Raw genomic sequence first — 16,323 nt, forward strand, 5'->3', positions numbered from 1 at the left:
GACATCAGTCATTTTACTACAGCGAAACAAAAAAAAATCATTGTGCGACAAGATTGAAAAAAAAACGCCATCTTGTAATTTTTGGGGCTTCCGTTTCTATGCAGTGCACTGCATAGATGACACCTTATCTTTATTCTGTAGGTCCATACGATTAAAATGATACCCTACTTATATATGCTTGATTTTGTCTTCTGGAAAAAATCATAACTACATGCACGGAAATTAATACGTTTAAAAATGTCCTCTTCTTATCCCCATAATTTTTTTTTTCCGCATATGGGGATGTATGAGGGCTATTTTTTTGTGCCATGATCTGAAGTTTTATCGGTACCATCTTTGTTTTGATCTGACTTTTTGATAGCTTTTTATACATTTTTCTATAAAATAAAAAGTGACCAAAAATACGCTATTTTGGACTTTGAAATTTTTTTTTTACGTGTACGCCATTGACCAAGCAGTTTAATAAATGATATATTTTTATAGTTCGGACATTTACGCATGCGGTAATACCACATATGTTTATATTTATTTTTATTTACATAGGTTTTTTTTTAATGGGAAAAGGGGGGTGATTCTAACTTTTATTAGTGAAGGGTTTAAATCACGTTTATTAACATTTTTTGAACACTTTATTTTGCAATGTTATAGCCCCCAGTGAAATACACTGATCAATGCTATGCCATAGCAGTGCATTCATCAGTGTTATCGGCGGTCGATTGCTCAAGCTTGGATCTCGGGCTTGGAGCAATCAATCGCCGATCGGATGCAGAGGAGGCAGGTAAGGCCCCCTCCTCATGCGTCTTAACTGATCGGGACCACGGTGGTCCTGATCAGCCCAACTGAGCAGCCGGGAATGTTTTATTTTTACTTTAGACACATTTAAAGGGTTAATACCGGACATCACCGCGATCGGTGATGTCTGGTATTAGCCCCCGGATCCTGGCTACTGTTAGCCATCGGGACCAACCTGATATGACGCGCGTTATATCACGGGAGCGGGCGCAGGGCATACAGGTATGCCTTGCGTCCTTAAGAAGTTAAAGCGTACCCGTCAGATCCCAAAAAATAAAAAAAAATAAAAAATACATCACTTAGTACCTAATCCTGACCATGTACGACTAATTTTTATGTGTCTAGCACCTTTATTTATTTTTTATTACACTTTTAATTTAGCTCACTAGTCTGAATTGCTCTCAAAGGGAGGGGGCGTGGCCTCACTTTGCAGGTCTCTGCCCCCTCCCTCAGTATGCTGTCTGCTCACATCTCCCCTAGCATTAGCATTAGCTTGTCCTCACTGTCAGTAGCGGGACACAAGCTGACAGTGGGAGGATTTTTCCTGCGCTCACAGCTGTCAATAAAGGAAGTATGTCCATGATGTAGGTGATGACGCATGGGCACAGCAGGACTAGTATGTGTCCAAGCAGGCAGGGGGGCAGATGTATGACTGGCTTTTTCAGTATAAAATACTGAAAATTTTCTAATGAAAGCAATTGCAAAACCTATTGGTTATACACGCTTTACAACATATCAAAAGTTTTTGGATCTGACAGTGCCCATTTAAATAACTTGCTAATATATTAAAGGGGTTATCCACCATAAGGTGATTTTAGTATGTTAATTGGCAGGCAGTAATGAACATACTTAGGAAGGATCTGTGCTTGTCTTGGAGCTAAATGGCTATGTTGTGAGATTACCATAACACTGTGGCTATCTTTTTGTGAACTGATATTTCCTTTTTGAGTTTTCTTCTTTGTCTACAAATCCCATAATTCAATTTTTCTCCCTCCCACACATCAAACACCCCACCCATTGAAACATAAATGAGCTGCATCCATTCAAAAGACCTGTGGTTTTCAGTCAGGGTGCCTACAGCTGTTGCATTAGTTGCAGATTGATCTCTCTCCCACCAAGCGATCGCTCCACCCATTGAAGCAGACAGGCTCCCTGTCATCAGCTGACTAGTGAGTCAGGTCTCGGCCACACTGCAACCTGAGACAACAGTCATTTTGTATGCTGTTAAAAATAAATATTGGAGTGAAAATCACAGAATTGTAAGAAAACTGTGACACACAGGTACAGACACTATATTATGAACTACCCTAATTTTACAGCCCCTGTAGCACAGTCAAATAAAAAAAAAATCCTGGAATACCCCTTTAAAGTTTTTTGGCCTTGCAAAAATATTTCTAAATTAAATTGCAAGCATTTTAATCCTAACTGCATGCACATTTTCAATTACTAAGCTTCTTTGTGTTATCACGGTTACCTGGATGCCATTTCACACTATTGTGCCATTTGGCTTTGCTAAATATCATATTAATAGATTAACTTCCTTCACCGTTTGTAACTATGGTCCAAAACATTAATGAAAAATCTGTTCCAAGATATGTATGGGAGTTACAGCCCATATTTTATGGTTTTATAAACCTAAAAAACAGATTGCATCTATCTAATTTTGATGATTTCACTGTTGGCATACCTTCCAAAAAGACAGGCAATGTCAGTGCTGAGTAAAAGGGTGTTCAGGACCTGACACTTACGGTCTATTAACACAGGTGGAATTTCCGCACCAATTCCACTTCCTTGAGTGGTTTACGGCTTGTGCGGATTTTGTGTGGAATTGGTGCGGAATCTGTGCAGAAATTCTGCATGCAGAAATTCAGAAGTGTGGAATCCCATAGAAGTCTATTGGGCTTTCATTTAAGGCAGAATTCCACAAGCGGAAATTCCGCCCGTGTGAATAGACCCTTAGGTTTTTTTTACGGCTACCCAACGCACACAAATATACCTTTTGCTTGCAGTAACATGTGAAGAGAATTTACAGCCTAAAGATTTTAAATGGGTATTCCAGGAAAAAACTTTTTTTTATATATATCAACTGGCTCCAGAAAGTTAAACAGATTTGTAAATTATTTCTATTAAAAAATCTTAATCCTTTTAGTACTTATGAGCTTCTGAAGTTAAGGTTGTTCTTTTCTGTCTAAATCCTCTCTGATGACAACTGTCTCGGGAAATGCCCAGTTTAGAAGCAAATCCCAATAGCAAACCTCTCTTAAACTGGGCGTTTCCCGAGACAGGTGTCGTCAGAGAGGATTTAGACAGAAAAGAACAACCTTAACTTCAGAAGCTCATAAGTACTGAAAGGATTAAGATTTTTTAATAGAAGTAATTTACAAATCTATATATAGGGGTCCCATTCACCTCTAGACTAATACCAGAAAAACTGATACATGACGATAATAAAATAAATAAAATATGATTAGAACTGCGCTTCAGATTTATGATGAAAACAAATAGTTTTTATTCATAGATATCAATATAAAATACCGCTAATATAATATCTTGATCGTGACAATCATAGCAAAATATATAGGCAATAACTCCTTATACAGGGCCCTTGTGTGGAGAAAAAGTAGCAATAATAAAATATATATGATATTCTAAGAAAAGAGAAAGAAATCGGCAACTCACCATTTCAGCTGGTATGATCTTCTTTATTGAAGCATACTCACATAAATATGACAAAGGGAGAGGGTGGTGGGGGGATAGTGATATGCGACCGAGCTCCTGTTTCGCACACTAAGTGTGCTTCCTCCGGCCTGATGGGTCTCATGCATAAAATGTGATGTGATTATTAAACATTTTATATTTGCACTATATGTTTGTTATATGTTATTTCATAATTTTATTGGAATTTATCTGATATATGTCTTATATCCATCTGACCTTGCACACTGGTTATATATAATCAATTGATTGTCCTTCGTTTTTCACCTTGGGTATAGGTGGTTCATCAATTGTCTTGGTCTATTTGCTAGTTTTTCTTGAAGTAAACTTTCCCTTTATTCATTTTTATTATTAGTACAGATCTTTGGTTTCTAAAAGTAACATAGAAATCTCTGCAGACAATATTGGTTTGTAAAAAATTCATATATTGACAGAAGGCATGAATACAAAATATCAAAGAATAAAAGTTATGACCATATGGAAGCAAAGTTGTTTTTTATAAATCATTTAGTACTTAGTTAGCATTAGTACATATATATGTGATGATAACTAACAGTAATCATTTCTCCTCTGTAAAAAAAAAAAATTACTGAAGATTGTTTGGACAATGTTGGGAAGCCACTGCTAACAGGGACAGTGACTTGTCTGCATCGTAGGCTTAGATTTCTTATCATCAGCTCCCAATAAGCTGAGAAATTTTTTCTTTCTTGGGACTTGATTTTGTCTTTAAATCTTCATGAAGTTTTGACAATTCCAAGAAAAATGATGCAAATAATTTGGTCCCCTGTATATAATTAGTTCTGTAAAGAATAAGAAGACACACTTGATATAGCATGCATTACCCAAATCTCTGTAAATGTCCTGCTTGTACCTTGCTTTCGTCCAGAATGAATGAATTTTTTTTCTATGCCACACATTTCTGAAATTGTGTACACATGTGGCCCTTGACTTTTTTGAAACACATTGTGTTAAACTGACAACTGCACATAAATCACAGTCTTATGCAATTTTGTGTCTGGGCCACACAAACAATTTAAGTAAGTAGACAAATGGAATCCTTCATATATTTGTCAGTGCTTTTGTAACATAGAAAAATGCTTTTATTCTCTGGTACCAAATGTCAAAGAGGCATTCCCAAGCTCCTGAATTCTGAGGGTTGGAACACCTCATCATTCCCTCTTTCCTCCCTGTTCTTGTTTGATTGAAATTCAGCTGGAAGCTGAGCCCTGTTTCTAAATCACACCTGAGCACAATTTGTATGCACAGTGCAGAACGAGATTTGGAAACAGGGCTCGGCTTCCGGCTGACATTTAATTATATAGGAACAGAGAGGAAATAGGGAATGAGGAGGTGTACCAGAACTTCAGGGGCTTGTAAACGCCTCTTTGACCCTTGACACTAAAATTTTTTATCCTTTTTCTACATTATGGAAACACGGACAGATGTATGAAAGGTATCATGCTTTTCTTTCCCATCTATCTAACAGTTTCAACTGATTAGAACGTAAATTGCAGATGGCAGGTTTCCTTTAAAGGGGTATTCCAGGCCAAAACTTTTTGTTATATATCAACTGGCTCCGGAAAGTTAAACAGATTTGTAATTTACTTCTATTAAAAAAATCTTAATCCTTCCAATAGTTATTAGCTTCTGAATTTGAGTTGCTGTTTTCTGTCTAACTGCTTTCTGATGACTCACATCCCAGGAGCTGTGCAGCTCCTATGGGGATATTTTCCCATCATGCACAGCTCCCGGGACGTGACATCATCATTGAGCAGTTAGACAGAAAACTTCAGAAGCTAATAACTATTGGAAGGATTAAGATTTTTTAATAGAAGTAATTTACAAATCTGTTTAACTTTCCGGAGCCAGTTGATATATAAAAAAAAGTTTTTGCCTGGAATACCCCTTTAAGTAATTGTTGTTTCTCACCTGCTTATTTTTTCATTTTGTGAGTGTTCTCCATCATCTGCACCGCCGATAGGAAGCATCATTACTTTCTTTTTAGTCAGATCTTGAAAGATTCGTGCCAGTGGAATAGTTGAGCCATCTCTGATCATATCTGGTGTAACACCAAACACTGCAAAAATAGAGATATTACACATTGTACTAAATAAAGCCTTCGGAAGGACAGTAAACACTCAAAGGAGCATAGAGGAGAAGGACGGTAGAAGCTAACTTCTTGCTGCCGATTTTCAGACCAGGAGGATTGGACGGTATTGTTATGATAGAAGGTACATTTATTAAAAACACACAATGTGTTTCTGGGCATAATCTACCCTTTCATCAGGCGTGATATTATATGTAAAAGATCAGGATTTAAATACACACAAAAGACATGTCATTACCGGAAATGACATATTGCGCCATAGGAATTAATGCATAAAGTTACACATAGCAGCACCAAAGTACAAAAATTGGGCTAAAATGCAAATAAATATGGATAAGAATATCTAAAAAAAAACATTCATAAAATGTATCTGTGTGTATATGTGTATATATATATATATATATATATATATATATATCATAAAAAAATACTCATGTTTAAGTGTCTTTTCTCTCTATGCATTCATTCAAGCCCTCCGGCCACATTGTGTTAAATCTGAAAATTCAGTATGATTCTCTATCGATGAGACTTTGATATCTATTGGGGACTTCATTACTTATGGATTCAATGACAGAGGCAGTAATGCAATTAGAATCATTGGTATGGGAAAGCGCAATATGGCGAGAAACACTGTGTTGCATAAACTTAATTGCAATGTTGTGACAGTGTTTATTCATTCTTGCTCTCAAAAATTGCACTGTCCGACCAATATACTGAAGGCCACATTTACATGAAAGAAGATAAACTACATATGAGGATGAGCAGTTATTGTTTTCTTTTAATAGGAACTGCTCGCCGGTGGAATAGGAATGTACACTGGAAATCCCGGACACTGGAATCCACACGCAGCAGAGGCATCTAGAGACGCCGCATCGGTGAGTACCAGGATTAATATTCTTTTTAGTAATCATTGTGTTATTCATTTTTTTTTAGATGGGAGCTAAATAATTACGAAGTGTCTTAGCTCTCCGAAATGTAATGGACTGCTTTTTTGGTATAACTTTTTTTTTTTTTTACAGTATTTATTTATAACTTTTTTTTGTCTTAAGTACACATAAAAATACAATAAACATTCAGCTTGAGCACAGAGCTCTCCAACCTCCACCGATAACATAAGAAAAGGCAGAATAATAAGGCGCCACAGCAATAGACAATGAAGGAGATCCGCACCCGACATTGAGACAGTAACATACACACAAACCAAACACACACTCACACACACTCCCAGAGTAACCATCCACGTCTCAGGCCAAGAAAGAATCAGTCATACTACCCAGGAGAACTGACTCGTTCTGGAGGGACTACCGATTCTCCTATCAGTAACCAGGGCATCCAGACCATATCAAATTTTGGGGGCATCTGTGACTAATGTACAGTGTCCTATACAACGCTTCATACTTAAATTGAAACCACCACGTGATGGGAGGAGGAGTGGTACCTTCCAGCCCATAATCAGAACCTAACATGCACAGAACAATAGAAACCGAATGAGTAGGCACCTATGAGAGCCTGAGGTCAGATTATTAATAACACCCAATAGACATACAACATGGGAAAACACATAGGGGAATTCCAAGTGATCTGCCAAGAACTGCATTACCTCTCTCCAAAAGGGTTCCACACAAGGGCAACTCCACATAGCATGCAAAAGAGAGCCCACATCCACATGACATCTAAAACAGGAATCAGAAGATGGTAAAACTTTTTTTTTTAAATTGGATCAGCTAGAAGAACCGGCCAGGGTTTAAAAAATTTTTTTTTATGGTTTGATGCATTATTGTATGTAGTAATAAAATTATACCGATGGGGATTAGTACTCGCTAAAAAAGTTTCATCCGTATTATTTTCTTTTGTTGTAATTAAATCTTCTTGTTTAATAGAGCTCACTTTCTTAAAAGCTGTTTTTAAAATCTTTTTAGGGTATCCCTTCTCCAAGAATCTATCCTTTAAAATATTACATTGAGTACAATAATCAGTGTCATCAGAACAATTCTTCCTAATGCGTTGATACTGTCCAAATGGAATATTATAAATCCATTTGGGAAAGTGACAACTGTTGAACTCTAAGAAGCTATTGACATCTACTTTTTGGTAATGTGTATGAGTTTGTAGACCAGCAATGTCATTTATGTAAATCTCAAGGTCCAGGAAGACAATGGATGTATCGGAAATACACGGGGTAAAAACCAATCCCCAATCATTAGTATTCAATTCCTTCACAAATTCCAGAGCATCATGCTGGGTTCCTTTTCATAATATAAACAAATCATCGATAAATCTTCTGTAAAATAATATCTGAGGATGTTTAATGCGAAGGGACTCGAAGTGTCCCATGAACAAATTTGCATAACTAGAGGGAAATCAAGTCCCCATCGCACAGCCTCTCGTCTGACAAAATATGTGACCATTAAATGAAAAAATATTATGGCGTAAAATGAATAAAATAGACGATCAAAAATTCCCCCTGTAATTCACTCATATAATTATCAGATTACAAAAAATGTCTTATTGCAATTATCCCTTTTTCTTCCATAATCCACATCTAAAAATAGGAATAAATATTCTTGTTCAGTCAGAGCTGGTAATAATTGTAGCTCCCTAATTAACTGTGTAGAGTCCTTTAAAAAAAGGTGGTAATACACATACATATTGCTGTAAAAATAAATTGATAAAATGGGAAAGAGGACAAATAATTGCACCAATGCCCGAAATTATTGGTCTGCCTGGGGTTAGTCTTATTCTTATGTATCTTGGACAGATAATAAAATGTCAGAAACTCATTCTTATTTAAAATATGGGATTCAAAGGCTGATTGTATAAAATTAGTATATTTAGAAAAATATTCTCCAGAAGGATCTTTATCCAAAATGTGGTAATAATCAGGATCAGATAAAATTCGCATGGCCTCATGGATATAATCAGATCTGTTTAGTATCACTGTACCGCCTCCTTTATCAGCTGCCCTAACAATTATCTCATCGTTATTTTAAACACTAAAAAGACCCTTTCTTTCTAATTTAGAAAGGTTGTCAATTTGTTCCATGACCAGGTTTTCACCTAAGTCACGAAAATCCTTGCAGACAAGGGAATGGAAAGTCTCCCAAGAGGATAAAAATTTGATTTATTTTGGACATCTACATGTTTCACCATATTGGGGAATCAATAATCTCAGAATCAGTGGACAAAGTGCCAACCTCAGGATTGGTGACACTTCTTTTATTCTGTGCTATTGAAAAATATCTGGTGAGGGACAATTTGCAAGTATATTCATTTGGATCAAGAAATAGCTGGAAGGGATCTGGGGGAGAGGAGGGACAAAATGATTGATCAGCACTCAAGTCAGTGATGACATCTTTCCCTCATTTTACTGGTGATGGCTTGATGCTAATATTACTAAATCTTGAAATTTTACTTCCAGTTGTCTTTTGAAAACATGAAAATTTTAACCTTATTGCTGGAGTACATATACAGCAAAACTATTCTGTCAAAATATTGCATGTACATTTTATAATCCCATGCACATTTCATGCAAAACTTTTGTGTTTATACAATTATTTCTGTATTTTACCTTGTATACCTTTCCTATTATGTCTATGTATAGTTTAGTACTAGACATACCTTAATACTAGACAGGAAGTGCGGCTCAGCAGTTACACAAGCACCATAAAAATGGTAGGGGCAGGTAAGTAATACTTCCCCTTGCTGAGTGCAGAACATTTATTTAACTGAAGAACAAACCTTTTCTTATTGCAATTTTAGCTGCTTCATACTGAAGATCATCCACATTCGCCACCCATGGCATTGCTCCAATTTCCAATGACACTGTAAGCTTGTTAGGGCTTTTTAATTTAGCAAATACATCTTCCAGATGCTTCTTCACCTTTAAGAGAGATTGAACATGATCTGCTAATGTTACACATAATTGCTTTTATTTTGCATAATTAGCATTTTTGTTTAGAAATCGTAAAGTGTTGGTTTTGTCAAGGTTTAACCGATTTATGCTGATAGGCCATTGCTGGATTTTCTAGGTAGAGTCTTTGATGTCACTGAACCAGCACTGACCAGGTACAACAGGTGTCCAAATAGACATTTAGACTTGAATGGTGCTAAAAAAAAGGTGTCATCAACTCCTCCTAGTATCCTTCTACTTACTACACATAGCGCTGACATTTCAGATAATGAGACAATGTATATTTGAGCTGCAAATAAATCATTATAATCTAATCCAACAATCAAGGGTAAAAGGTTAAAAACTGTGTTTGTTAGGTTTACATTGAAGTGGTAAAGCAGTTTGCACAACATTTGCGGTTAAACCAGATAAGGAGGCAATGTTTACAGTTTTTTTTTAATCACAATTAAAATTACAAAATAGATAACAGACGTTGTTTACAAAACGTGCAATTCTGAGCAAGTTAAGAATTTTGGTATAGACCTGTAACAGTAATTATTGTAGGTATCCCTTTTATGTTAGAATTTTTATTTCATGCCCTATATTGATTCCTTAATTGCCTATTGTAAAAGGACTACTGATTATACATCTATAGTGGGAAGCAACTAATATTTTGGACAGTATTTTAGCCAAAACAAGGAATGAGTCCAAAACACAGATGCAAATCATTCCAATATCGTTTTTTTTTCAGTGTCAGTATCATTCCTTTAGGCCAAAAATACTGACCAAATACTGATAAAGTGTGAACCCAGGCTAAAGGGATCCACTTGTTGTATCCACTTATATTGCTAAAGAAAGGCGGATACAAAACTGCTCATGTAAATATAAATGTTAACAACTGGTCTCTGTATAATAAATCATGGGAAACTCTTTAAAATCTGTAATATGTGACTGCAAAGGTTGTTGTCTGGTATTAAAATTAGTAGACGCAAATTAGTATGTATAGTAATCTTTAAATCAATTAAAGGGGTATTCCATGGATCTTTTTACATGTTAATTCTGCTCAGGCTGGCATAGAAAAGTAAAAAACTAAATGATACCTTAACATTCACCCCTCCCTTCTGTATGTGTTTCTTTGTGTCGTTAAAAAGCACTGACATTAGGGACCAGCAATTTTCAAATCAATGAGCACTTGAGAAAAAGCTTCAGTTGTCCAGTAGTGTTGAGCGGCATAGGCCATATTCGAATTCGCGAATATTCGCGAATATATGGACGAATATCCGTCATATTCGCGAATATTCGCATATTCGTAATATTCTCGTTTTATTTTCGCATACGCGAATATTCGCGTGTACGAAAATTAACATATTTGAAAATTCGCATATACAAAAAATTAGCATACGCGAAAATTCGCATATGCGAAAATTAGCATATGCAAATTTTGCATATGCGAAAATTCGCACACCGGTCTCACACAGTAGTATTAGAGCCTTCTTACACCACATAAGCTGGAAGCAGAGAGGGATGATCACTGTGATGTGTACTGTGAAAAAAAAAATTAAAAAAAATTAAAAAAACGAATATTCATAATTACGAATATATATCGCTATATTCACGAATATTCGCGAATTCGCGAATATGCGATATTCGCGAATAAAATTCGAATTGCGAATATTCGCGAGCGACACTATTGTCCAGCAAATGTATGCACTAGGATATAGATAGGGTTGGAGAGACATGAATAAGGCCTCCTAAATGGGTCAAAGATATTATTGATTGTGGCCCCAACCATAACAGCAGGATTGGTGCTACAGCAATTTTAAAGGGTAAGGTCTCTTACAAAACAAGGTCTCTGAGTATGGAGCCATTACACACCACCCATTGATGTCCCTGGGGTCATATCCCCATATACAGAGTTTGGCTGCCATCATGCAGACGCCATGAACATAGATTTGCCTTGTCCATAAGGCCTAATGATAGAAGTAAAGTAATACTTACATATTTGAAAGTAAGCTCACTCTAATAGTGTGCGAATTGAGGGATTTAGCAATTATACATTATACCTTATATAAAGCTACATTTTTGTCTTACCAGCTTTTCTACTACGGGAATATGCATATTTGGAACTTGTCGAATTGAAAACTTTCCAATAACTTTTGAAGGTATGACAGTTTTGGTCCCAATTCCATCAAATGCTCCTTCAATTCCATGGATGGAAAGGCTGGGGTATCTCCACATGTGCTGTAGAATCTCTTCCTGCAAGAGATTATAATGCTTTGAGTTAATTGTCATATATGTTGCTGGATAAAAAAACAATCACAGAGCCAAGCAAACAGTAAGGTCCTAAGGTTTGTTTACACTGCGGATATCTCGTTGAATCTCCGTTCACGGAATTCAGCAAGCGGAGATTCAGCCTGACAGCCAGCGACAGTGGTAGGACCACGCGGCACTGCGCCATCACCATTGACGGCTATGCAGTGCTCCTGGAATTCCGCTCAAAGAATTAACATGTTCTTTCTTTGAGTGGACAATTCCGCTGCTGAAATTCGAGGAAGACCCATTCACACTGATGGTAATGTTCACTGCGCGGAACTCCACTTGTGGGACAGTGGGCTGTACATATGAATAATAAATTTTTCATTTTCTCGGACCACTGCTCCAAAAATCTGTCAGACACCTGTGGGGTGTAAATGCCCAGTGCACCCCTTGTTACATTCCTTGAGTGGTGTTGTTTCCAAAATGGGGTAACTTGTGGGTGTGGTTTTTTTTTGCGTCTATGTCTGAACCGCTCCAACTATCAGCCATTTGTACATAGTGCGCTTTCACTCCTGAGCCCTGCTGTGCGTATGCAGAGCACTTTACGTCTGCATATGGAGTATTTCTGTACTCAGGAGGAATTGTGTTTCAAATGTTGGGGGTCTTTTTCTCCTTTAACCTCTTGTGAAAATAAAAACCAGCAGTAAATTTTTTACGCTAGCATACTGGTGTAGTGTTCAACTTTTCCTTTTCATAAGGGGTAAAAGAAGAAAAAGCCCCTAAAATGACAGAATTACCCCACATGTGTCGCTAAAATGTCACCTTGAAATACGACTCCAGAGTGAGGGAGCACCATGGCATTTTTGAGGCCTAAATTAGGGATTTGCATAGGGGCTGACCCAGATGCAAGCATGGTGTTTGCCTCCTCCACCAAAAATACCCTACAGCAGTTTTTCTCAAACAGGGTGCCTCTAGCAGTTGCAATAAATGTTGGGAGCTATTGCCTTGCAACAGCTGGAAGCTCCATTTAGAAAACAGTGCTGTACGAGAATTTTTCATTTGGGGGGGGGGGGGGTCGGTGTAACTGTGTAATGGTGTGTGTACTGTATGTAGTGTTTCACTCTTTATTTTGTGTAAGTGCAAAACTTCAGCTTTTGCAAAACTACTGACAGACTGTGCATGCTTGGGAGTTACAGATCCTAACTCAGTGTTTCCCAACAGTGTGCCTCCAGCTACCTCCAGCTGTTGCAAAACTACAACTCCCAGCATGCACTGACAGTTTGTGCATGCTGAAAGTTGTAGTTTTGCAACAGGTGTAGGCACACTGGTAGGGAGAGTCTCACCTGTTGACCCGCGTCGTCGCCGATTGTCCCCGCCACCACCAATCGCCGCTTGTCCCCGACGCCATTTATACTCACTGTAGTCCTGCTCTGTTCGCTGTCCGATCTCGGGATCTGGCGGGTAAAGCGGGAGGTTTCCAGGCAGGAGCACCCTGATTGGTTGGTCCATCCCTTCTGCTGGTTTAGGGTGGTTGGTGTTGTCATGGTGATGGCCGACAAGGGGGGGGTCTCAGGAACCCCCCTAGGTGATATGCCAGGATGGCTGCTGTTAGATAACAGCAGCCATCCTGGAACGATCACCGTGTCCGGTGAAGCAGCGATCAGGGAACTCCACGAAGTAAATGTACGGCGCTGTACGTGAAGTTAATTTTCACAGTGCCCTACATTTATGGCGCGTGTCCTTAAAGGGAACCAATCATCAGATTTTACCCTATATAACGCTTGGCAAAGCATTATATAGGGAAAAATCTTTATCCTCACCATCCCCGGGGTACGCTCCTGGCTGCGGGGATGGTAAGGTTATGAACTTATAAACTAGGCCTCACAAGTACTCCTCTGGATGGGGAGCTCCTCTTACCTAGTCCCATTACTTCGGCTGGCAACGATGCCCCCTCGGCTTGATTGACGGTCCATGTCATCGCTCTGCTCACTGAACAGACTGAGCAGAGCGATGACGCGGCCCGTCAATCAAGCCAAGGGGGCGTCGCTGCTGGCCGAAGACACTGGACTCCCCACCTAGGGGACTACTTACGGGGCCGGTGGGGACTACTTTATAAGTTTCTATCCTCACCATCCCTGGGAGACAGGAACGTCCCCCGGCGATGGTTAAGATAAAGATTTTATCCTATATAACGCTTTGCCAAGAGTTACATAGGGTAAAATCTGCTGATTAAGGGGTTAATGGGTCAGCCTAGTTTCCATCTGGTGTATTTTTATTTAGCAGGATCTGACTGGACATAAGATTACTGCTTGTAGCATTTCTTTGTCCGCTCGGGTTCCACTATATAAATGGATTCTGCAACACAGCTCCCTGAAGGGAGCTCCAACAGAGATGAGAACATTAGCTAAGAAGCATCAATTTTGATAGCCACAAGGTGGCACTTGGATCTTTGTTTCAGGTGAATTATTACAAAATATGAAAAAATGCCTTTGCATGCAATATATGTAGTGAATATTGGAAAAAAAAAGCTCAATATTGCTTAAAGAGGATTTCTGATACTTTATATAATCGTTCAATGTTGTTTGGCAGCCCTGCAGCAAAATGTTATAATGTATTCCTGATACAATGTGGGAAATCTAATGCCCTCTGCAGCCTTTCCCTTGTTCCTCTCAGGATGTCTTTTTTTCACTTCACAAAGTGTTGCCCCCTCCGATACTACTGTAAGATACAGTATATCTACTGAGAATGGTCAGCAAAAAAGACATTAATGATCCTTCAGCATGCTCTTCTGACATTTAGTCCTGGTTGATATGGACAGCCTTGAAGAGTGGCTAAAGAATTTACTGCTCTCTACATCAGCCTTATCTATCATTGGCTATAAACTTGTTTTGTTTGGACTTTGTCAGATTTGACAGATTTTGTCCTTGTGGATGGATGGATGGTCGTTTTGCACACTGCATTTTTGTAGCAATTCTTTCTGGTGCTTTGCCTAAGGTTATTATTTTTCTTATTCTTATTTTGCCTGTTTTGCTTCGTGTTTTTTATGGACTATACTGCACCTAATGTGGGGAGAACTATACTGCAACCTAATGTGGGGAGAACTATACTGCACCTAATGTGGTGGAACTATACTGCACCTAATGTGGGGAACTATACTGCACCTAATGTGGGGAGAACTATACTGCAACCTAATGTGGGGAGAACTATACTGCACCTAATGTGGGTAACTATACTGCAACCTAATGTGGGGAGAACTATACTGCAACCTAATGTGGGGAGAACTATACTGCACCTAATGTGGTGGAACTATACTGCACCTAATGTGGGGAACTATACTGCACAACATATCTAGTAAAGACCAATATATGGAGGGTGGAATTTGACCACTAACTCATAGACTACCAGGAAAAGGTAGCCCAAAAAAAACCCCTTTATTTCCCATATATCAAAAGAGTGAAATTAAAAGTGCAATCTTTATTGTATTCGGTTCGCACTTAATGGTGTTTTAAAATGTAGAGCACCATATCGTCCTACTTGTTTGGTTCTATATATATATATAAATAGACCATCCGGTCTATGAATTGAATGCACACTGAAGCGGAGACGAGGTGCCTGCAGACCACCTACATTCAGCGCTATTGTAGGACAATGGAGCTCAAAGTCAAAGTTTTTAACTTTGAGCTCCATTGTCCTACAATAGCGCTGAATGTAGGTGGTCTGCAGGCACCTCGTCTCCGCTTCAGTGTGCATTCAATTCATAGACCGGATGGTCTATTTATATATATATATATAGAACCAAACAAGTAGGACGATATGGTGCTCTACATTTTAAAACACCATTAAGTGCGAACCGAATACAATAAAGATTGCACTTTTAATTTCACTCTTTTGATATATGGGAAATAAAGGGTTTTTTTTTGGGCTACCTTTTCCTGGTAGTCTATGAGTTAGTGAACTATACTGCACCTAATGTGGGGAACTATACTGCAACCTAATGTGAGGAGAACTATACTGCACCTAATGTGTAGAACTATACTGCACCTAATGTGGGGGGAACTCTGCTGCACCTAATGTGGGGGGAACTGTGCCGCACCAAACGTGGGGGGGAAATGTTCCGCACCTAATGTGGGGGAACTGTGCCGCACCTAACGTGGGGGGAACTGTGCTGCACCTAATGTGGGGGCCTCGTATCGACATTCGCTCACGTCGCGCTCCCAGAATTCAAGGGCCGGCGTTACTACGTCCTGACGACGGCCCTAGAGCGTGACGTGCGTGAACATCAAGGGGGGGGGGCCTCCATGTCCATTTTGCTTGGGGCCCCCAAATTCCTTCAAACGGCCCTGTGCACCATCATAGTCTATTGAGCACATCAGTCATCAGCCAGCTGGGGAGTGATACATGCATTGTGCCGCTAAAAGTCGCAATCGTAGCAGATCTGAGACCCAGTAAAATCTAAACTTTTCATGTGTCTGGACAAACATGTCAAAAGTTTGCACAAAGGAAACTAATGCTTTAAAAAAAATCAGTAATGGTTTTAAGAGCACTGTTTTCCATGTCTTTTTTT

The 16,323-nt window shown here is 38.7% G+C and overlaps 1 protein-coding gene across 2 annotated transcripts in view; it reads right to left on the reverse strand.

The window, feature by feature from the left end:
* Nucleotides 1–3,347: 3,347 nt before the first annotated feature.
* Nucleotides 3,348–16,323, reverse strand: part of CNDP1 (carnosine dipeptidase 1) — a 49,162-nt gene continuing 36,186 nt past the window's right edge. For both annotated transcript variants that reach the window (XM_056521433.1, XM_056521434.1), the window contains 4 exons: nt 11,595–11,759; nt 9,353–9,494; nt 5,437–5,584; nt 3,348–4,307 (listed from right to left, as the gene is read on the reverse strand). In XM_056521433.1, the coding sequence (XP_056377408.1) occupies nt 4,181–4,307; nt 5,437–5,584; nt 9,353–9,494; nt 11,595–11,759 (582 nt within the window). In that variant the 3' untranslated portion in view covers nt 3,348–4,180. The remainder of the gene's footprint in view (nt 4,308–5,436; nt 5,585–9,352; nt 9,495–11,594; nt 11,760–16,323) is intronic.

Source organism: Hyla sarda, chromosome 5 (genome assembly GCF_029499605.1).
Source record: "Hyla sarda isolate aHylSar1 chromosome 5, aHylSar1.hap1, whole genome shotgun sequence".
Taxonomy (NCBI): domain Eukaryota; kingdom Metazoa; phylum Chordata; class Amphibia; order Anura; family Hylidae; genus Hyla; species Hyla sarda.